Raw genomic sequence first — 24,113 nt, 5'->3', positions numbered from 1 at the left:
ATTAACAAAGCTGCAGAAATACAGAGATATACTCATTACCTGTAACAGGAAAAAATAGAGAAGGAAGAACACGAAAAGACAAAGACGCGTCTTTGGAGAAAGCTTATGTAAAAAGCAAAATAGGGGTAACTTTCTGAATTATTACTCCTGTGCACGAACTCTTATACTGAAGGTGTGTTTTCCTTTTTAATATATTCAATTAAGGCGTACCTCTGGTTGACCAACTGGAAGCTACCTTGGACACTCAAAAAAACTTAGAACTCCTCCTAATTTACGCCAAAGATCAAAGGCCATTTGCTCTCTGGTTCACAAAAGAGCGAACAGCTGCATCCTGGCCTCCTGGTTTCTATGGTCATTTGGGTAAAGAAAAACATAAGATAAGATTTCACAGATACTTGTGGAATCCGGAGTCTCTCGCGTTATCTCTCCTTACATAAATTCTCAGGACAAACTTAAATCCAGTAACTTGGTTCAAGGAAAGGTTATCTTCACAAAACCCCATTTAGCATAAATCCTGAGCAATTTTCTAATAGTAAAACAAAACATTTCATTGTAACAATTTCCATTTGCTTCTAATATTGTCACAGATAATACAGTTTTCAAATACATTCATCATTTTGTAGTTTAAAAATGGAATAATACAATCTTCAGTAAAAACATGGTATTAATATTTAGAAATTAAATGTTAGGGTTTCAATCTTTTATTTTGCATTTATTTTACACCATCCCAAATGCTGGCCTCTGCAGGTCTCCCCCACTGCCTGCAAGAATGTTAATTTTATGGCTCTGTGCTCTGGCCTCTGCGGGAGGCCCCATTTGAGTGATCTGCATTTTGACCCCTGTTTGTCTGATTCAAAATAAGAGTGTCAAATGTACCTTTTTCCGCCTGCCGTCAGATTAACTATTTTAAACACTAAATAATAATTTTCCTCAACATAACGCAAAAGAAAAACAATTCCCCATGTCCCCTAGAGGGCTCCAGAATAAAAGAATATATATATGTAATTTATAAATATGTATAAATATATATAAATAATATATGTATTCTTGTATTTTAAAATACAAGAATAAAAGCGAATGAAGGTGTGTCGCTGTAACTGTCACGGTAACGTAACTTTATATCAGGAGATATCTGATTCTGACCTACAGCAATAGGACCAATTCAGGCTGCCTATAGCGAATCGAGCATTTAGTCCAGCACTGGAGCAACCTGATAAAATTAATTTTATAGTCAGAAATTTTCTCTGCAGCTGAACCATTTCTGTCTTTAGGGTTTTTTCCACTAATGTGAGGACAATTCCGAAAATAAATAGAAACAGTTTTTCTAACTTCAACATCAGACCTACGTTTTTATTCACAAACCAGTGTATGTTGGAAAAAAAGGTTTGCCCATAATTTGGCACAGTTTTGCACCCCTCATCCTTACCATAGGCCCGATGTCTTAAAAACATGGAGGCAGAGGCACTGAGTATCCATTCAGAGTCATTATTAGACCGAGGGCAGCCAGATCAATTTATTTTGCTACATTTTTATTTTTAGCTAAACACTTCTGTTGAGAGGCACAAACATATGGAGAGCCGTGAGGCACAAAAATAAATAAATGGGGGAAAAAAATCATGAAAGGGCACTTGGTTGTTAATCAAGGATTAAAGGGGCAGGGGCTCAAGCCCCCTCCTACCATCTCTCTGCAGGTACGTGAAGGATCAGTCCTGACAAGTGACACTGGGAGTGCCACCATATCATTTAAAAAACAAACAAATAAACAAAAAACATTGAAATATACCTCAATCTTCAAGCAATCAAAACATATTGTAAAAAATGCAGACTACATCAGTATACCTTGTGCCTTTTAAAAATCATTATTAACTATTGTAAAAACATTGACATAATACAAACAAACAAACAAAACGAAACAAACTTGCCATGGGGACTTTTTATACATACAGTGACAACATGAAAACCAACAAAAAGAGGTTACAACATAATCAATTTCTTACAAAATTTACAGTTTCTCTAGCTTTTGAATTATTGAATGAAACAACAAGAATGTCGTACCAATTCAAGTCTTTCATGAAGATATATGACTGAACTTGCATTTTTGTATATAGTATTTAACAAGAAGAGGTTGATGATAATGGAGTCACAGTTCTTTTTTGCCAAACATTTCAGTCTCATATACGTGTAACCCTTGTGTCACCATGTGTTAAACATGCGGATCCTGCAACTCACTAGAATCCATGATGAGTTGTAGTGTTCTAGTCGCATTGAACTACAAATACCAAAAATCCTCACACCTTGTGTGGATGCCAGGTTGTACTGGGCTGGACGGGAAAGCTGCTTTCAGACACTTAACTGGCAACACAAAGGAAAGCAACTATATATGCTGTCGTCACTGAGGTCAACCATTCTGAAGGAAAATGGCGACTGCCTATGAGAGATACAATTTGTAAGTAATTTTCGTTTAACTTTGGTAACTATCCTGGTAGCAGTTATTGTTCTAGTCTGACTTTAATAAAAAACGAAGATTCCAACGATAAGAGCTTCCAACGAAGCTAATACTGAAGCAGAAGTTCAGCAGAGCAGTCTGAAGTTTGCTGATAGGATCGAAATTCAGAGCAGGAGTCATCCGAGCTTCGCATTTCACTTATTTATAATGAAAAGTACACACAAGGCTGAGATCAATGAAAGCATTTGGTGTGTGCGGTGAACATGGTTGCTATCAATCATGTCCATAATCTTCATCACACCGAAAAGAAATGAGTGTCATCTTGCTTAATGTTCGTGTTAAGCTGACTTTCGTGATTTGCCTATACCCACTCATCGCTCATAAAACAAAAGGCTTTATGAGCAACTGTCCGTTGACGGTTAGCCTTGTTTTTTTTTTTGATCAAACAACAGTGTTATTCTTAAGACACACCTTTGGTATACACCTTCATTCAGTGTGAGTCATCCAGCCCTACCTGTTATCCCTCATTTTCTGCCGTCTGCAGTAGGTTAGACTTAGGCAACCTAAAGAAGTTGAATGTTCGGACCTCATGTCACAGATGGTATGGACTGGAGGATGGAGCCACCAGTTTAAAGCTAAATGTTACCCCCTTTTAAATAAATAATCGATTATTAGTTGGTTGGAAATGAGCGATTCTGGGGAAATACTCGGTTTAGGAGAGTGTTGTGACGATTTTAGTGCATGCTTGTGGAGACTGGTATAGATTATGCAAGACCAACAAAGAGTAGTTGTGCCACTGCAACAGCTAACTGTCTAAAAATGGCTGCTTTAGGAATTTCCACTGTTGGTTGCCTTGCTTGTTTTCTTTATCATTAACTCAAAATGGTTTTTATTTCAATTAGCTTTTTCCAATTGAAAAAGCAAATATTTATTTTTAAATTAAAATATTAAGTATTAATTTTTGAAGTCTTAAAAAATGAATACTTATATTGTTAGAAACATAAAGCTAGAAGTAAACCTTTTCAGCCATGTTTTCTGGTTCTCCTGATTTGTACAGTGATGAGAAACAGATTTCTGTGATTGTCTACTACACAGTCAAAAGAAAAGATAGGTGCACCCCACAGTTTACCAGATAGTGGGATGGATACCTTTAGTTGCACTTCAGCAACAGTCTTCAGTCTGACCTTACCAGACTCTCTCATAATTAGAAAAAATAATTTAGACTCACCTTTCCTCCTAACATTGCTAATGTGGCAGACATTTTTTTCATTCACATCTTAAGAGGCAATATAGCACTGCTATATTCAATGAATGCTAAACAATTCAAAATAGAGACAAAATCTTGTCTCTTTATGACAAACAAATTACTTTCACAATAATTCTCTTCTTTTTCTTTGTTCTTCAACTTCAGTAGTCCTTGCTGTTCAGCCTTTGGCTGCCACCACTCCCTGAAGGCCTGTACCCAGTTCAGGCATGCTTAGCTCATGTTTTTGCCAAAATGGTAGAAGTTGAGGTCTCTGTGAAAGGATCATACTGTTGTTCTGTGTGAAGAAGAAGTTCTTTAAGGTTGCTATAAATTGAGCAGATAACTGTTAGGACCTTTGCCCTTTACTCGTAATAAACACTCATGAGAGATTGTTTAGCTCATGAGCAGAATGGACAGACTATTATTACAGGTTATTACATGAGCTCATAATCTGCTTTGGTATTTCAGCTTTAGTGGCATATCTACTTTAACAACTAAAAAAACAGAATTTTAATTTGGTCAGGAAATTAAAACAGAACTTGTTAGATATTTTCTGGCATTTTTGTCAGTCTTGTTAAATCTCAAATCATCAGTCACCAAACTTGAACATAAAATGAAAGACAGAAATATTCTAGTTAATAACGTATGTTATAAGCTACTTTCTGTTCAAATTTTCTATTTAATCTAACCAGGGCCTTTTGATTGTACTACACAAGAATTTTGGCATCTGTCATAAATGTCTTTAAGGTTGTAATTTTGTGCTGCTCATAACATCAATTCAAGTTCACAGAATAAAGGACAAATTAATCATGTTATCCAGTTGGCTGTTATAGTTATACAATAAAATCTCATTTAGATAAAAATCCATATGTCAAGAGAGTTCATGTTTATTTAGAATGAATTGAGCTGGTTTGTGAAAAAGAATTTCCCATTTGGGACAATAAAATCTATGAATCACAGCCTTTAAATTAGTTAATATGACTTAAAAACTTTAATTACATCTATTTGGCCATATATGCAGCTTGTTTTAGTCAAGTTGAGCTTCTTCCAGTCAGTTAGAAATACGTTACTAATACTGCTAACCTGCTTTGGTACAGCATACAAGTTCAGCCTGTTTCCCCAGTGAGCTCACTGGACTCAAAGAGGCCCACGTTCTTTTGACACAAAATTTGCCTCCAATTTCACTTGCTGGTATATCTCTCTGGTGGTGAACCACCAAAACGTTTGAGACCGCTAACTTACTGCAAAAAACAAGCATTACCTAACTCCTCATTTGTGTAAACAAGATCTCCTCTGGGAAAATCAAATCACAACCTTATTTTACTCTACTCAGAATATAAACCCCTTATTCACAGACAACTTGTAATGAAAAGCTCTGAGAGAAAGTGGTCACAAAAAGTTGAAGATGTCCTGCAGGGTTGTTTTGAGGCTACAGACTGGGCTGCTCTTTGCCAGCCACATGGAGACTAACATCAATGACTAACTGGGCGTTTGACCTTCTGTGTAAATTTCTGTGTGGATAACACCATCCAAACCAGAACAGTGAGATGCTTCCCTAATTACGAACCTAGGATCACCAATGTTCTGACTGAGTAGTTAAACAAAAAAGCCTGTGCGCAGGAAGATAGGGAGTTATTGAAGAGTATCCACAAGCAGCTTAAAGTGAAGATTACCACAATCATGAGGTATTTAGGGAGAAGCTGGAGAATAACCTCCAGCTGGAGAATAGCTGGAGAAGAATAATATTATATAAGAGATGGGCAGGGATGAAGATCACATCATAGGCTTCAACTAAAGGGAGAATCACATAGGTAGATGTCTGGACAGAGCAAATGAGTTGAACACATTTTTCAACAGATTTAGTTAGGGAACAAGCTCATCATCATCCTCTCCTGACCCCACACAGACAGACATCCCACCTTCCTCTGACCCACAGCTTTCCTGTCAAACCTCAGCTGTTCCATCTTCCACCTCAGTCGTGAACTCTTCTGCTTCCACAAGTTTGTCTTCAACCAAATCAGGAGATGTTGCTGTTCCCTTTGCCTCCCCATCCCACATTTCTGTATCTAGATTATGTTAGATTTATTGTCATTTATTAGCGATAAGTCAGGTGAAGAGGCAGCTGGAGAGACTCAACCAGAACAAGGCTGCAGGTCCAGATGGTGTCAACCCCAGAGTTCTGAAGGCCTGAAGCTCCATACTAGCTCTGTGGGACTCTGCAAGATCTCTTCAACCTTAGCCTGACCTCCAGCTCAGTTCCAGTATAGAAGAAAACTCATTTTTGAGTTATTGACTGTAGACCAGTTGCCCTGACATCCCACATCATGAAGGTCCTGGAGAGACTCCTGTTGACCCACCTGAGTATGCAAGCAAGCACATATCAAGACCCCCTGCAGTTTGATTATTGCTATGGAGTTGGAGTTGAAGATGTCATCATATACCTTCTTCAACAAACCCACTGTCATCTGGACAAAGCAGACAGTACTGTGAAGATTATGTTCTTTGATTTCTCCCAGTGTAGCTAACACAATTCAGCCTGGTCTGCTCTGTGAGAAACTCCAGAAGACACAAGAGGAGGCCTCAACAATCACTTGGATCAGTGACTATCTGACGGACCACAGTTTGAGACTCTAGGGTGATGTCTTGTCATGAAAGGCCATGGAGCACAACTGGCGAAATGCCAGACAATATTAGCTATAGTGCTTGGTGTATACCAGGGTTCAGCTCCAGCAATGAAGCCTAGTAGAGATTTTGTAAATCTTAAAAAGTTTTAATTATTCTCTAACAGTGATTTAGTTTATCTGACAAAAGATATTACCTTTGAAATAAAATAATATCATATATATTATTGTAAATATATTATTATAATATTGTATAACATTCACCAGTTTACACAGGTGGAAAAGACTATTTTTATATTTAATTCTTTTACACTATCAAAAGTAAGATACCTCCCAGATCTCCCATTTTTGTTTTGATATACATTTGTATTATTTTGTGCTATATAAAAAAATTGAGTGGCAGTGTGCTTTGTAAAATGCTCATCATACATTGATATCAGAATATTCTGTTCCTATTCTATTTTGTTTTCCCCATTAAGAATATTTAAATATGTTCAACCATGTGTCATTTGAAAAATACTTAAATTATGTCCTTGTACATGTAGTTGTGATGGCTGTTTGAATAAGATTTCCAGCAAAAAAAGCATGAAAATCTATTTAGTATTTAGTGAGATATGATTAAAATCACTGCGCCTGCCAAACATATAATGCTGAGTAGAGCTCCAAGATGGCGGCCCTACGTGACGTCAGCAACAATAGGCAAGAGCGGTCCGTGAGGCGTCTATTCTTTATATATGTCTACGGTGGAAACTATTATCTTGAAAGTAAACAAAAAAAAGGAGAGGATTGTTTTAAATCCTTTTTCCTTCATGGAAGTGGAGGTGGTTGAGGAATATAAATTCCTCAGTGTTCATCTCAACAACAATCTGAACTGGAGACTCAACAGTGAAGACATCCTTAAAGAACAGAGCAGACAGGAAGCTAAGGTCCATCAAGGTTTTCCACATGTCTTCTACAAGTCTGTTGTTGAGTGTAATCTCTCTGCTGTCATCTCTTGGGGCAGCAGCAGAGCCAGTGATTTAAAAATAAGTTCAACCTCTACCAGACTCATAAGTACTATATCACATAACTTATGAGGAAATGCAACTGTATCAACAAGATGGACTCTTGTATTTATACTTTGTGTAAATCTATGTTGTATCTGTTTTAAGGTTTTGTGATGTAGCGGCTATCACTGGAGAGAAACATCTAGATAAAACAGGTCTGCTCTGTTACCACGGTAACAGAGCTGATTCCCTTTTTCTTCACATAAAATTGAAGACAAGCTTGGAGAAGGGAATGTGAAAGTTCTTTCTGACTATATTTCTTCCTGTTAAATGTCAGTTTATTGATTTCTGTTTGTACTTCTGACCATCTAATTATTGTGTTTTCTTGATCAGATTACATTTATATAGGTTTATGTAATGTAAATTATGGGCAGGTGAATAGCTACCAACCTGTAAAAACTGTATAGTTGGTTATTGGAGAATCTTATACATTTCATTTGATGAATTTGAAGTCTTCAAATATTTTCAACTTGTTTTCGTAGGCACACGACCCCTGAAAAGTTCTTCATTGAGGCCTGTGATGAAGGAACTGATGCTGTCCTGGTCATTGACCGGGTTTCAAATGAGATGACCCTCACAGGTAGAACATCTGAATAGCAAGCACTGTACTCGCACTGATTTCATAGTATTGCTTCAGGATGTTTTATGGTGGGAACGTAGTTAATGATTAGCTGCTGTTGGCCATCTCTTCTTTGCTAGACCTCTGTGATTCTGTGAACAATTTTTTAACAGCAAGGAATAGAAGGACATAATATATAGGAAGATGTATTTCTCTTCAACTTCTTCCCTGTTGTGTTCATGGTTTCATAGGTAGAAATGATATTCCTCCCTCTGCTGTCACCAGACCTATTTGTGGGATCATGGGAACTCTTCGTCTGGTTGCAGGTATGTGACTAATGATAACTACAGTATGCATGTTGTAAAATGTCCTGTTTAGCATGTCTTTAAAGTTTTCAAAAAGATTGCGATTTGACTTACAACGTTCACTGCACAGGGATGTACCTGATTGTCATCACCAGGAAGAGGAATGTAGGCAACCTCCTAGGCCATGCTGTGTGGAAGGCTGTGGACTTTGATGTGATATCCTATAAGAAGACGGTGCTACATCTCTCAGAGATCCAGGTTAGCAAGATTGTTCCTTTTGTAGTCTACCAAAACAACCTCTTGTTTTTAGACTCAAAGTTTTGACAGCAATATACATTTATGCAGTTGGAAAAACTGCAAGTGTAGAAAATTGTTCCTGTTTTATAAACATGCATGTATTGTACAGCATGATATACATGCTGTTTGTATATCAGCATGTATATCATGCTGATATGATGCATGATCATATGCATCATATCATGCATATGATCATGCCTGATGCCTATATGCACATCATGATCATGCATGATATGTATCATATATGCATACAGTACAAACCAAAAGTTTGGACACACCTTTTAATTCAATGAGTTTCCTTTATTTTCATGACTATTGACATTGTAGATTCACATTGAAGGCATCAAAACTATGAATAACACATGTGGAAATATGCACTAAACAAAAAAGTGTAAAACAACTGAAAATACCCCTTATATTCTAGTTTCTTCAAAGTAGCAACCTTTTGCTGTGATTACTGCTTTGCACACACTCTGCATTTTCTTGATGAGCTTCAAGAGGTAGTCACCTGAAATGGTTTTCACTTCATAGGTGTGCCCTGTCAGGTTAATAAGTGGGATTTCTTGCCTTATAAATAGTCATGAAAATAAAGAAAACCCATTGAATTAGAAAGGTGTGTCCAAACTTTTGGTCTGTACTGTATATATATATATATATATATATATATATATATACTGTATGTGTGTGTGTGTACTGCTGCTACTCCTGTGACCCAAAGAAAATGGATATGGATGGAAATTATTTACAGATTTTCTTTTTTTTTTCTTATTTATTTTTTTATTACTTATTCCAGAGTACAGAAGTGTATCCTGAAAACATGTTTGTTTTTCTGCTTTAGTCTCAGGAGAATAAGACCTTCCTGGCTATGATTAACAATGTGCTGAATACAGATGGCTTCTACTTTTGCACTGACTTTGACCTAACACACACGCTGCAGCGACTGGCCAACACCAGTCCTGACTTCCAGGAGATGAGTCTGCTGGAGAGGGTAAATGGTTATTACAAATCTTAGCCCTAATTGCTTGTACATTTTTGTTAAAAGTAAGTCAAGCATTTGAATTAATTTAAAAATGCTTCTATAGGTTGAATTGAAATGCTTGACTTTTTTGTCTTTGTGTATTGTGTATAAACAGGACAGACCATCATACTATATTCTCAGGGAGGCAAAAGGTCACTTTAAGGATGCTTATTGTTCTCCCAAAAAACGACAAATCCGGACATTATTCAATAAAATCCCTCGGAACCAACTTTAAAATTAGATATTATGCTGCTAACACTCAGCCGTTAGTGCTGCAGCATAGCAGCAGCTCACAGGCGGAAGTGAGAGCGTTGCGCAACATAATCAATCAACCGGCTGTAACATGGTGCGGTAAATAATGAGACATAATTTAACGAAGCTTCGAGGCAGATAATTTGTCCTGAGGAATTTTAATAATTGAGAAACTTGAATCACTCAAGGAATCAGTACAGCCCTACCTTTTAGTAATTTAATCAATTTATGACATATGCGACTATAATATCAAATCTACCTAGTATGGATACTGAGGTATTTGGTGTTTTGGCAGCTCCAAGAACATCTGAGAAAATGAACACACTATGATGACTATTAAAAATGGAACTTTAATGGTAATAAACATAAAATATTTCTGCTTGTTTTATGCTTAAAAGCTTTTCAGATGAACTCTCATCTGCTGAGCATGCTAATAAACGTTAGTTCAATAATCTTCATGTTGTTGAATAAAACATTTTTTATTGTGAAATGAAGTAATAATGATTTCTCATGCAGGGTTTCCCCCAGAAAACTTGCTAAGGCCAGTGGGGGAGTTCACCAGTCACCCAGTGTTTTTATTTGTGAAAAATGTAAGGGTTGACAAGAGATTTTTTAAATAAAACATTAACAACAAAGAAAATACTGAATACTGGACTGAATAAATCTAGTCTTTCTGTAGGTTGTGTGTGTATAAACAAATCCTATTGTCTTTTTTAATAGGTAATTATTCACTAAATATTATTGATGTTTTATTACCCAAAAATAATAGGTACAGTGAGCTGAATGTTAAACCACATTTTCTTAAACTGAGACAGGAGCAGAATAGAAGCTTTGTGTGTTTTTGCTGATTTTCAAAATATCGATGATCTTTTGGTTATGTCTGCTCTTCAAGACGATGATTAAATATGCATAAAACCCCACTCCATGTTATTTACACCAGCACGTTTTTTTTATGCAATTGTAAGTTACTGTATATAATCCACTGTGTGTTCAGGTTCATTTGCACCAAAAAAAAATGGAGCATTTACAGTTTAGAACAGGGCATTAATATACGTTTCATTATTGATACTATCAGGTTGTCAGGCTTTGATATTTGATACATAAGTTGGTACAGTATTCTCCATAATGAGCTTCCATATAATAATATAAATGCCATTACAGGCAAAACTGCTCCTCCAAACGGGTAATTTTGAATGAATGGTGGAATGTGTGTTGAGATCAGTGTGTCAACTATACACCTAACTTAATCAGTCTTTGCTATTGTTACAGGTGTATTAAAAAACCATTTAAAATAAATATACAGTACAACTCTTAGCCTGGTGGGAAAGCAAGTAATTCCTGGTGGCCCATCAGGCTTATAATACCCTGGGAGATAACCCATGTTTGATAGAACACTTTCCTTGTCTAAAACCACAAAAATGCTATTTCCCCCTAACATTTTGTAGATCCATCCATTTTCTTATCCCTCTTACCCTTATCCCATTGGGGTCGTGAGGGGTGCTGGTGCCTATCTCCAGCTGTCAACGGGCGAGAGGCGGGGTCACCCTTCACCCCGCCTCTCGGGGTAAAGGTTGACAGTCCGTTGCAGGGCAACATAGAGACAGACAGGACAAACAACCATGCACACACATGTAAGGAGATTTTAGAAAGACCAATTAATTTAACAGTCATGTTTCTGGACTGTGGGAGGAAGCCAGAGTACCCGGAGAGAACCCACCATGCACAGGGAGAACATGCAAACTCCGTGCAGAAAGACCCTGGGCTAGGAATCGAACCCAGGACCTTCTTGCTGCAAGGCAACAATTCTACCAACTGCGTCACTGTGCATACCCTAACATTTTGTATTCTGCTTAAAAATGACCCACATACATTAGCTAGCAAAGGCAAAATCAGGTGTCAGAGTAGAAGCCTACTTAATTTGATTCATTTACTTGCAGCAGTCAGATGGAACTACCAACTGTTTTTTTGTTGTTGTTTTTTTTTTTCATATAACATCTTGCAACATCTGACATGTTTTGGAGGATAAAGGTAAAAATGCAATTAGAAATTATTCAACACTGTGAAATATCATTGTAATATTTTAAATATATTGTTCCAAACCCCAGAGATGTACATATGTTTTCCAATTAACTTCAAAAATACATTTTTGAAAGCTTTGTTTGTCGGGAATGGTACTTCTAGAAGTACGCACAGATTTGCCAAAATTAACTTTTCTAGGAAATATTTCATTTTAATCAGAGATGCTCCTAGCCTGTTTGGCAACCTGGGTGAACCACCTTTCCAACTTCCCAGTGAAACCTCCCTGCAAGTTCAAGGGGTTGGAGGGCTGCCCATGTTGCAAATATCAGAAACTGCTACTGGTCTTAATGTCACTCCCAGGGTTTACAATCATACAATGCTCACCGCAACTATTCTCACTCCTAATTTACCTCCAGGCGGCGTGTGTTTGAGTAAGATGATTTTATACCTGAACACAGGGGTGAGTGATAAATTGCTGTACTGTTTTAAACAATAAGAGAATTCAGTGCTTTCAGTTTGAACAAAAGAGCCAGCACTGAGACTGTTTTAGGCAAAATAATATGGAACAAAACACATTTACACCAAAATGTCAAAAAATGTGCACAGAAACATAAAGGTTAAACCCTAAATAAGGTATTTAGAGAGTTTGCCAGCAAAAAAGTTGATTCTTGTGGAAGCTGGCAAAGATAATGAAATTAAGATCAAACAGGGTGCACCAGAAATGATGCTGCTGCCTCTAATGTCCAGGCCAAACTGACAAATGTATCCTTTGCAGTTGTTTAAAGTTCAAATTTGTTGTTATATTTTCTTTAAATGTGCATGTGGACAAAGGTTTGAAATGGTGGTTGATATTAAAATATATTTTTTGCATGTCATATAAGAAGTGTTAAATGGTGAATGGTATAACAATTAATTTCTTGTGGTTTACAGGCAGACCAGAGATTTGTCTGGAATGGTAACCTTTTAAGAGAACTTGCTGGACAGCCTGAGGTAACTGCTGTCACATGACTTCACTCATCTTAACTACTTTTATACTCACATTTTCTAACTACCACTGTTTCTCTGTAGCTTCACAGATTTGCACTACCTGTTATTCATGGATGTATCCTTTGCACCAAAAATCCTGAATGTTTTTGTTGAAAGATGACCTGACTAACAGAAGCTCAGAGACAAAGCTTTTCTTTAACCCTCTTCTTCCAGTCATTGTTATGAAGCCATGCCGTATAAATGGGAAGATCTTTGAGTGGATCCTCATTTCCAGGAGAAGCTGCTTCCGGGCTGGTGTGAGATACTATGTTAGAGGTGAACATGCAAAAGCATTGCTTGGCTGGATTAAACTGTGAAACATTTGGACTAATAAAGGGAAGGCAATATGTTCCTGTCGGAAATGCCTGAGTTTAAATGTAGGTGTCATAGTGACATGACATTTGTCAATCAATCCAGTGGGTTTGTCAGCAACTGATCAATAATAATAAAAATAGCAATAGTTGTTATGCCTTAGTTTACCTGTGGATATGTATTAGATGGTCCTTGCTGGCTCTATTTCTGCAGTTATGCCTTCATATCGATGGCTGAAGTTCAAAGCTTCCTATCTATGGGATATTATTACTATAATTATTATTCGCTGCACACTGGCCAGACATTGTGCTCCACGACGAGAACAACAAAATGTGCTACTTGTTTGATGTGTCTAATCTGGATGACGATAACATTTTAAAGAAAAAAGCAGAAACTATCTCCAGAAACAGATCTGGAGATAGAAGTTCAGTGCAGAAACTAGCTAGCACTGAATCTTCGCTACCACTGCTGTGGTGAGCAGCAATGGGAAGGAGATACTCCATTTTCTATCCTCTCCTCTATCCTTTGACAAATGTTTCTGTCTCAGGTATTGACTCTGAAGGCCACGCTGCTAACTTTGTGGAGACTGAGCAGATAGTTCTGTATGAGGGAGCAAAGGCTTCCTTTGTACAGGTAGGCTTGTTCTCTGACTGTTGTAATGCCTCATAAATACTTTAGAGTAATTGCAAGGTACTTTCATCCACAGACACGAGGCTCTATGCCGTTTTACTGGAGCCAGAGGCCCAATCTGAAGTACAAGCCTAAACCTGTAATCAGCAAAACCATGAATCATGTAAGAGCTGCCATTCTCTCATATGCCTGATTTCTTAGGCTCTAACTAGAATAGAAGTCAGAATCTGATGTTAACCATTTGATAACTGTACACAGATGGATGGTTTCCAGAGGCACTTTGACTCACAACTACTCATCTATGGAAAACAAACTGTTCTGAACCTGGTGAGGACCTTTTATCAAACACTGAGCTAAGAATGATCCAACTGTACATATTTGAAGGCAATTTGGACTCTTCTTGTCCAGGTGAATCAAAAAGGATCAGAGAAGCCACTGGAAGAGGAGTTTGCCAAGATGTCGTCTGGTCTCAACAATGGTATGCTCAAGTAAGTGTCGACCATTTTCAATTTTTACATTCACTTTCAATTCAATTCAAATTCATTTCATCAAGGACAGCACATTAAACATTAGATGTTGAAAACACAGCAACTGTTTGTACATAGGTTTTATAGAGTCAGTCAGTGTCAACAGAATGTCTAATGAAGCAATTAAAGTTACCCTATTTTTTTCTAAATATAAGATTACCTGCGTTTGTAAATGAACATTTAACTTTTAACATTACATCCTTAGCTACTTGGCCTTCGATTTTCACAAAGAGTGCAGTCACATGAGATGGGACCGTCTTCAGATCCTAGTGGATGCTGTTGCAGAGACACAAGATGAATACAGGTAGCTGAACTAGCACCTGTTGGTAGCTTACCTCAAGGTGCCTACTGGAAGGAGTACTGAGCATTTTTTGTCTGTCTAGCTACTTTATGGTGAACTCAGATGGAAAGACACTGACCCAGCAGAAAGGAGTTTTCAGGAGTAATTGCATGGACTGCCTAGACAGGACCAATGTCATTCAGAGCCTGCTGGCCAGACGTTCACTTCAGTCACAGCTTCAGGTATGTTAACCTTTTTTTTTTAAAAGAGGAAAACAAACTTGGTGATAGGGGCACTTGTTTTCAGCAAATCAATTAATCACATGATAAATTAAAACAAGGTCAATAATTGCCATTTGCACAATTTATTGTTTTTTCTCTCTGTCTTTCTACCAAACACTGGATGACAAAAGTCTGGTGCATTACTCTCAACTGGGCCACTTTGTGAAGGACAATTTTGTTGACAGAGACTTTATAATTCATTTTATTTTTTGTTTCTGTTGTTTGGTTGATTTTTTGGGGGTATTGAAAATGTATTCCAGTTCCATCCAGTGTTTAAATGTTCTTCAGTATTTAGAATTTATTGGTCTTTGAGAATGTGTTCTTACTTTACTATGCCATTATTATTATTATATTACTGTAAAATGGTCTCAGAACAACAATGCCACTGTTTATTGCAATCATTTCTGGGGGAATTTATCACCTAGCAAAATTTATTATCATGACAGGTCTGCATCTAAGTTTAATGGGGAAAAATTAAGCTGAAGCCCTGTGGATGATTTTGGTCCTTAAATGTGTGAAAAACCGATTCTGTATAGATCAGTAGTGATGGTAAATGATTGAGTCCATACTTTTTCTCTCTTTAACAGAGAATGGGAGTTCTAAATGTGGGTCAGCGCATTGAAGAGCAGGCCGAGTTTGAAAAAGTCTACAAAAATGGTAGGACAAAGCATGCTCTACTATCAGCATGCTTTGTGGGATTAGTAGATCCTGTACAGTTTTAGTGTGTCCTCATGTATTTTATTTTTGCTTTCTAACAGCTTGGGCTGACAATGCCAATGCATGTGCTGTGCAGTATGCTGGGACTGGAGCTTTAAAAACAGACTTTACGAGGTAACACAAACATCTGTCAACAGAAACATCTTCTGTCTGATTGAATATGACAGCAATGTTATTTGTTGAGCAGGACAGGGAAGAGGACCAGGTGGGGACTGCTGATGGATGGCTGGAACTCCATGATTCGCTACTACAAAAACAACTTTTCAGATGGATTCAGACAGGTACCTCTGTGACACAATTTCTGATGGATCAAAGTAAAGACGCCTTTTATAACACTTTTCTTCCAAAAAGATTTTAAAAATTAATCGTCACCTAAGACAAATGCTATGTGTTTTTGAGTCAAGACTTAAGTATTGATTTATACATAAAGAAAGACTAGGATATCTCCAGCAGCTGTTTTTTCCCATTAGGATGCTATTGACCTTTTCCTGGGTAACTTTGCTGTTGATGAGTCAGAGGGACCCACTCCTCTTCGTATGAAGAAGGACTGGAAGTTCCTAACGGTGAGTTCATCAGTGTTTTCACCGAGTAATAAAAAATCTGAGTGATCTAACACACTGAATGTTTTATTTTGTCTTTGAAGCTTCCCATCGTCATGCTGGTTGCATTCTCCATGTGCATTGTTTCTCTTCTTCTGGCTGGTAAGTAATAGCTCAAAGTGAACATTGCTGTCATTTTGTTGCTGCTGTTTAACATTCGTACTCTTGTATTACTGGGGATGAAAATTGACATCACGCCATGGCAAGATAGGTCCACGCATGCAGAAGTGTCACTTTGGTGGATCGAACCACCAAAGAAACAAACATGGTTGTAATAGTGAAAGTAGTGAAGCTCAGCATTACCAAAGACATTTGATGAGACATATCCCAGATAGCAAAATATGAGTGAATCAATACTGAAATATAGTCAGACAGAAACATTGAATTCACGTTGAAGCCTGACATTGAAATGATTTTGAAAGTGGTCGGTGACTTGCATGTTTAATCAACGTTAGGGTTTCAACCATAACTGACACTGTATCAATGTTGATTCAACAATCATCTCAATTTGGATCTATATGCATGTTTGTGTTGATTCTGTATTGAATCAAAGTTAAAGAATGAATATTGATCCATGTACATTTTTTGGTCTGATAGGTCTACATCAGTGGTGCCCAAAGTCGGTCCTCGAGGGCCGGCATCCTGCATGTTTTAGTTCTCTCTCTGGTTTAACACACCTGTATCAAATAATGGCTCATTAGAAGGTCTAAGACAGGGGTGGCGAACAAGTTAGACACAAAGAGCCGAAATCTTTAACTGTGAAAGTCCAAGAGCCACACCACGCGCTGACCTGCCAAGACAGACACACACACATGCGCACACAAACACACATAATTAAAACCATATATTTTTCTAATAACACACTCCTCTTCTTACAACATAACCCTCAAGTGTCCACCCTCAACACACACATCAAATGCAGCTTAGCCAGAGGTAATACAGCAACTACCCTGGAGGTCAGACACCCCTCTCTCCACACACACACAGGCACTGCTCTCTCTATCCCTCGCTCTGACACACGCAACTAATGAACACACTTCAGATACATAGATAGGGCCTGTATAATGTAAATTGATCAATATTGAAATATTCACACAGGCATGTTTAGTCAGATGGTATTTTTTTCAAACTACATCACAGAGTTTCTTACCTTGCTGCAGGTGATGGGGTGATAATCTCAGTGGGATTTCTGGCATCTCTTGTTTCTAGTAATCCTCTGCAAATCAGGTTGGTATTCAGTTGTAGCCACTCGGAGCAGTTCCTTTACGTGAGTGTCAGTCAGAACGGACCGATGCTTGGACTTCACGTGTTTCAAGGTAGAAAACAGGGATTCGCAGACATATGTTGAGGAGAACATCGACAGCAGTTTGAGGGCGGCTCTTTTTACACACGGGTATTTTTCAGTTGGCACAACTCTCCAAAACGCAACAGGGCCTTCTTTCAAAAGAGATTTCAGTCTGTCATCCTCGCGTAGCTCAATCATCTCCAGTTCACTCGCTGCCTCATCAGTGACAAGCGGGGATTTGAGGCAGTCTGCCTCTGCATTAAAAGGGTTGATGAGAAGAGCGATCTGTGGTCTTTTCTGCTGCAGGTCCTCAAAACGCGAAGTAATGCTCCCGTACAGTTGCGCAAGCATTTTCACGTACTGACCCATATTCATTCTAATGCCAGCCTTCTGCTGGGCGCTGCGCAATGAAGGAAAATGGGACAGATTGCCATTTTGAATGTGCACTTTGAACAGCTTCACCTTGTTAACAAAGGAGAATACACTTTGTGTCAGATCAGGAAGAGTTTTTAATTTCCCCTGCAGGTCCAGGTTTAGTTTGTCCAAGTGTGAAAGCATGTCCACTAAGAAAGCCAAATCCATAAGCCATTTGGGGTCTGAGAGCTGAGGGTAACTTTTGTTCTTTTCTGCCATAAACAATTTTACTGGTTCCAAAAGCTCCAAAAAGCGTGAAACCACTTTACCTCTTGAGAGCCATCTTACAGCGCAGTGCAGTGGCAAGTCACCTGGCAAGTCTCCGTCTAGGTCAGCAATGAGATTTTTGAACTGTCGGTGAGTAAGGGCATGCGTGCGGATGTAGTTCACAATCTCCATCATAGGTTTCATGACGTGGTCTAAATTCAGTGTTTTAGACACGAGTTGCTCCCGGTGGATGATGCAGTGAAAATTCCAAAAATCGGGGAAGAGGTCATCACCCTTACAAAGGCCCACAAGGCCGTTCACAGAACCAATCATCGATGGCGCTCCATCCGTGGCTATTGCGGTGAGTTTTTCTAAAGACGTATTCGCTGTTTTGAATACTTCCATCATTGCTTCTTTTACGTCAGTGCCGCGAGTTCTGTCTTTTAATGGGACAATATCGAGAAGCTCTTCTTTCACCACGCAGTCCTCAGAAATCATTCGTACAAATATTGCCAACTGTGGCTTGTCCTGTATGTCGCATGACTCGTCTAATGCTACACTAAAATAAACACATGCGTTCAGGTCTGCATGTAGATCAGATTCAAGCGCATTATTTATGTCTGATATTCTGGTTTCAACTGTGTGTCGTGACATCTGGAGATCAGTGATGGAATCTTTGAGTTGTTTGTTATCTGGAGCCAAAATGTCAATTAAATCTACAAAACACTGTTTTAAAAACTCGCCTTCGTTGTATGGTTTTTTAGCACAGGCAATATTCCATGCCACTTTATAGGATGCAAGTGTCACAGCTTCTCCACGCTTGGTCAATTGCTGAAACATTTGAGACTGTCTTTTTACCTGGCTTTTCAATGTGCTCAATTTTTGCTTCCGTAGTTCAGTACCTTTGGGGAAATCCTTGTCAATATTAGCATGGAGTGTGCTAAAATGACGCTGAAGGTTTGAAGCCTTGTAATGTGATATCGTGGTATCGCATAATAAACAGAGCGATTTGCCATTCCGTTCAATAAAAAAGTAAGCATCTTCCCATTCTTCCAGAAATGTCCTGTGTTTATCGTCATATTTTCGTTTAGCTTTGCATTTTGCCATTTTTACAAAGAAGGTAAGTCTGCGGTCTGCATGCATATAAAATGTTTACCTAATTTCCCGGCATGAGACTTAATCCGCGCATATGATTGGTGGTCACTTACGTCTCTTACGTCTTACGTCTCATAAAAAACACCCAATCTGTCAAATTAATTTATTAATTTTAAAATATTATTATTTGTTTTTAATAACCCCTGATGGATTTAAGTGTGTTTAAGATATATGAAGAAAAGAAACATGAAACGAGGAAAGAGCCACAGTATATAGAAAATATGGTAACAGGCAAAGAGCCGCATTCTTATTGGTCGAGAGCCGCGTGTTCGCCACCCCTGGTCTAAGAGGAACATTGACATGCTGAAAAGGTTGTTACCAGCAGGGAGAGAACTAAAATATGCAGGATGCCGGCCCTCGAGGACCGACTTTGGGCATTCCTGGTCTACATCATAACATACCATTAAAAGTTTCTTCACTGGTCTGCCACACAGTTTTGTTGGCAGACGATGGGTATTATGTTGTTCAAAATTATCTTTTCGGCTGACAGAACAAAATTCTATTGTCCATGGAAGAACAGCATCCATGATGTTAAGCCTGGTACTCTATGAACCAGGGAAACAGTATGAGTTGTGGTAATCCAAGTTTGACTCTGGTTGGTGTCACTTTAGATCCTTGATGCCTTCCTCCTGTTCTGAGCATAACGAAGCCAGTTTTACTGTTGTACTCGGCAGTTAGCTTTGGATCAAACTGTAGAGCAGCAGCTGAAAAACACAACAATAAGAGTGAGGAAGATGATGGTTTTGGCCAATTAGAAAGATGAAAAAACCTTTGAAATATTAATATACTGGTTATAAGTCTAAGAACAAACATAGAAACTGTATATAATGGTTCCACTTGTATGGTCACCAGTTTTCCCAACCCTGGTCCTCAAAGCACACTGACCTGCATGTTTTAGATGTTCCTCTGCTTCAACACACCCCATTCAGATTACTGCAAAACTCTGTTAATCAGCCATCAACTGAAATTATGTGTGCTGAAGTAGGGGAATGTCTAATATTTGCTGGGCAGTGTGCCTTGAGGACGTGTGTTGAAAAACACTAGATGAGACGTTGGCATTTCAATTATTAGAATTTGACCATCAGACAACATTGATTCAATGACATCTTTTCAACGTGAGTTAACTGACTACAATTGGATGTTTGTTTGATTTTTGATCCACCGTCAATCATCAACCTAAATCAAAAATCAACCTTTTTGACCACAATTCAAAATTACCATCGCTTGCTGTCTGGGTTTTGCCTTATCAGCCAACATGAAGACAAGCAAAAACATTTTGAACAAGTCATACATCAGGTCAGTGAAGTGACTTCTGAGAAACCATGGAGAAATTGATTTTAAAAGATTCCAAATAAAGAATGCTAAAAGTTACTGCGTTACAAAGAAATGAATGAAAACAGATATGTAGCCTGAGCTCACATTTATTGATTTGGACCCAACTTTATGCATTAATCTTTGATTTAACCTTTGGCATACACTGTAACAGTAATTAGAATAGGAGATTTGCTTGCAGTTACCTTTATGTAGATGAACATGTTCTAGTTATGCTGTCAATCACTGTTGTATTATGCTGTTTATAAGGTCAGTCACAGGCATTTATCTTTTACATTTTCTAAACTCCATTTGAGTAAACACTATTCTACCCTCTTAATGCTCTAATTGTGACTTAAATGTTCTCCACTCAATGTTTAACCTTTTTTTCCAATTACTTTTCACCAAATCTCCATGCAGATTTGTGTTGATAAACTCTATTAACTTTGTAGGACATTCAGTTCCTCCAGGTAAGTGGACAAATGAGACCACTGACTGGTCAGTTGCTGACAAACTACTGCTTTGATTGACAGGTGACTCGAGGACAGAAAAGTAATTTCTCTTCAAACGCAAATTGAACCCTCTTATTGAAAGATTTATTCCTAAGCAAAACCTTTTGTTAATTTTTTTTAAGTATTTTTCTCAGATTTGCCCCTTTTACCTGGACTGGAGTCTGTGCTAATTTAAACATGCTGTGGTGAAGCCCTAGATTAAAAGAAAAACTGATCTTAACCCCATAGAGTTGGGGAATTTTAGGCCCATCTTCAAACTTTCCTATTGTCAAAAATTTTGGAAAAAATTGTTTATTCACTGTTAAAAACTTTCCTTGATGATCATAACATCATGGATATGTTCCAGTCTCAACAAAGTCAGCTTTGTTGAGAGTTTTCAATGACATTCTCCTGGCATGTGATTATGTGATCCTTGTTTTACTTGACTTAACTGTGGCTTTTGACACAGTGAACGACAGCATTTTATTGTCACGCCTACAGTAGGCATTAGTTACACTGCTCTGGAGTGGTCAAAGCCCTATCTGGAAGACACAACATTTTCTGTAATAATTGCACGGTTTGAGGCCTCTGTCATGTGAGGTTCCCCAGGACTCTTAGGACCTGTTTTTTTTTTTCTTTTTTGTCTCCGTCCTCTAGGTTCAATTTTTAGAAAACATTACATCACCTTTCACTACTATGCTGATGATTGCCAGATCCAAGTGCCTTTAAAGTGAATTGATGCCTGGTCCATTAAACCTCTTTTTTCGTGTCCTGAGGATCTTAAATTCCTAAACTTCCTGGATTTTAATAATAATAAAAAAGACTTAGGTACTTGATTTTGGACCTACTGGAGCATGTCAGATCCCTACAATTAAATCCCCTGGCAACATACCTTAAGTCCACAGCTACAAACCTTGGTTTTAAGATAGAGAGTGATTTTAAACTTTATGGTCAAATATGGGCCACAGTTGAGTCTAGTTTTTATAATTTATGGAAATTAGCAAAGATAAAATCTGTTCTTACAAGGGAACAGTTTGAAATGGTAATCCATGCCTTCATTTCATCACTGTTGGATTACCATAATTCCCTCCATCTCAGAGTAAACCAGTCCTCACTTCCACATCTCCAGCTGGTACAAAATGCTGCTGCACATCTTTTAACAAGAACTGTTCTGGCTTCTCTCCACTGGCTGCCCGTGTATTTTTGAGTTAATTTTATAATCCTTTTGCTTGTTTTTAATGTTTTAAACAGCCTTTTCCCACCTTATTTTACAGACCTTCTCCACCGATACGCTCCCTCTCGGTCACTCAGGTCTGCTGACCAGCTGCTCCTGGTCAGCAGACCTGAGTGTCCTGTAAATGGAAGCTTAGAGGGGACAAAAAGTATTCTCTGTTTGTGTTCCTAAAAATGGAACCCTCTACCTTTGCACAGTGGACAGACCCTTTAACTGTCCACTTTTAAAACCCGTTTAAAAAGTTATTTTTACCCATTGGTCTTCAACCCAACTGAGATTTGATTTTGCTCAAGCTTTATTGGTATTTTTAACTGTGTCAACTTGTGTTTTGAAGTGAGACTTTGGGTAATTATTTTAAATTTTGTGTTTTCAAAAAAGTATGCATTTCCTCTGCACTACTTCAACAAACAAAAATAATATTAACAAATAACGTTATTGAGGGAATCTCCTCCATCGGAGAATGGCTGATGTAAATGCTGTTTGTCTTCCAGGTGACACATGGACAGAGACTCTTGCTTATGTAATGTTCTGGGGGAGCGCCAGTGCAATCACAGCCACTGTCATCCTGTTTAACGGACAAGACTTTGTTGATGCCCCAAAGTTAGTTCACAAGGAAAAGATGGACTAAGTGTATATGTGTGTGTGAGGGGGTGAGACATAGTCAAATAGGAGCTCCACTACTTCATCTTCACCGATCTGATGTAAACTCATCTGGTGTTTGTGTGGTTCTCCATACTTTAGCTTTTCTAATGTATGTTGATGACAAAGTCAACTTTCTTCAAATATGTGTTCATAACCGTGAATCATTCTGTACATTTATGTACCTATATTAATCATTATTAATCATTCCATATTCTTGTTTCACTAGATTGTTATATTTGTCTTGGTTTGTCCTTTGATAAAACAAATAATTCTTGTAATTCATTACTGTTTCATTCCTTTTGGGTAGGATTTTCTGTTGAAATGCTACCAACTTTTTACTGGGATATCATGTTGTCAACCCTGAATTGTCAAGGTGTGGGACTCAAACATGAAGATATTTAAATGTATTTGCTGTATTTCATTTAGAACAACACTATATAAAGTATGCACACAGAGGTTTGAATGTAACAAAATTTACAAAATTGTGTGTGAAATATAAATACGTGGTCCTACTATATACGAGTAAAAGTCTTCCCATGACGTTTCATTTAGAGGAAATCTGATCTTGTCAAAGGCCTCACTACCATCTTAATTTGCATAGCCATAAATTGTGCTGCCTGCATAAAACTGAGGTTATTCATTTATATTTTAAACGTTGCTTTCTTGTGATATTAAAGTATTCTTGTCTTCCTATATTTTTTATGAATACATATATGAAACATGAAGTAAACTGAGCAGTAATAGTGTAAAAAGAGGCCCAATAGATTTCTAAACAACATTTCTCTATATGCTTACTAAAAATTAATTTAGAATCTTTACAGATTAAAGAAAAAACAAAAATGTCTGCTGCTTTGTCTTTAGCATGAGATTGCTGGTTAAGCATCATTTTGGAAATGAACAGCATAGGATGAATGTCTTAAATATTGTTTCAGTTTTTGTTCTTTCACAAGAAACAAAAATAAAATATGCCAGAACATGCCGGACAACGTTTAAACCAGTATGATTAATGTGTTTTCTTTCACATTTAAACAAATATATTTTGTTTAAAAAAATATTTTTTACAATGCATTATTATTAATGTCCCTATTTTTTGCTGAGATAAAGGGGATATATATATATATATATATATATATATATATAAATTATAATCAGGTTTTTAGGAAAACAAAATATGAATCGATAATACATGTATA

The 24,113-nt window shown here is 37.7% G+C and overlaps 1 protein-coding gene across 2 annotated transcripts; it reads left to right on the top strand.

The window, feature by feature from the left end:
- The first annotated feature begins 2,293 nt into the window (after positions 1–2,293).
- On the top strand, positions 2,294–23,917 carry sacm1la (SAC1 like phosphatidylinositide phosphatase a). Of its 2 annotated transcripts, XM_028035680.1 has the most exons (20): positions 2,294–2,446; positions 7,842–7,939; positions 8,170–8,244; positions 8,354–8,481; positions 9,359–9,508; positions 12,740–12,799; positions 12,878–12,911; positions 13,010–13,111; positions 13,695–13,780; positions 13,854–13,940; positions 14,036–14,104; positions 14,186–14,265; positions 14,510–14,608; positions 14,688–14,826; positions 15,453–15,522; positions 15,624–15,696; positions 15,770–15,863; positions 16,053–16,145; positions 16,226–16,283; positions 22,770–23,917. In XM_028035680.1, exons 1-20 carry the CDS (start codon positions 2,418–2,420, stop codon positions 22,904–22,906), a joined length of 1,761 nt encoding a protein of 586 aa, XP_027891481.1. In that variant the 5' UTR covers positions 2,294–2,417; the 3' UTR covers positions 22,907–23,917. The 2 variants fall into 2 exon arrangements, with proteins under 2 accessions (XP_027891481.1, XP_027891482.1); XM_028035681.1 differs by lacking the exon at positions 9,359–9,508.
- The last annotated feature ends 196 nt before the right edge of the window (positions 23,918–24,113 follow it).

Source organism: Xiphophorus couchianus, chromosome 13 (assembly GCF_001444195.1).
Source record: "Xiphophorus couchianus chromosome 13, X_couchianus-1.0, whole genome shotgun sequence".
NCBI lineage: Eukaryota > Metazoa > Chordata > Actinopteri > Cyprinodontiformes > Poeciliidae > Xiphophorus > Xiphophorus couchianus.
This window is presented reverse-complemented; position numbering and strand designations above follow the sequence as displayed.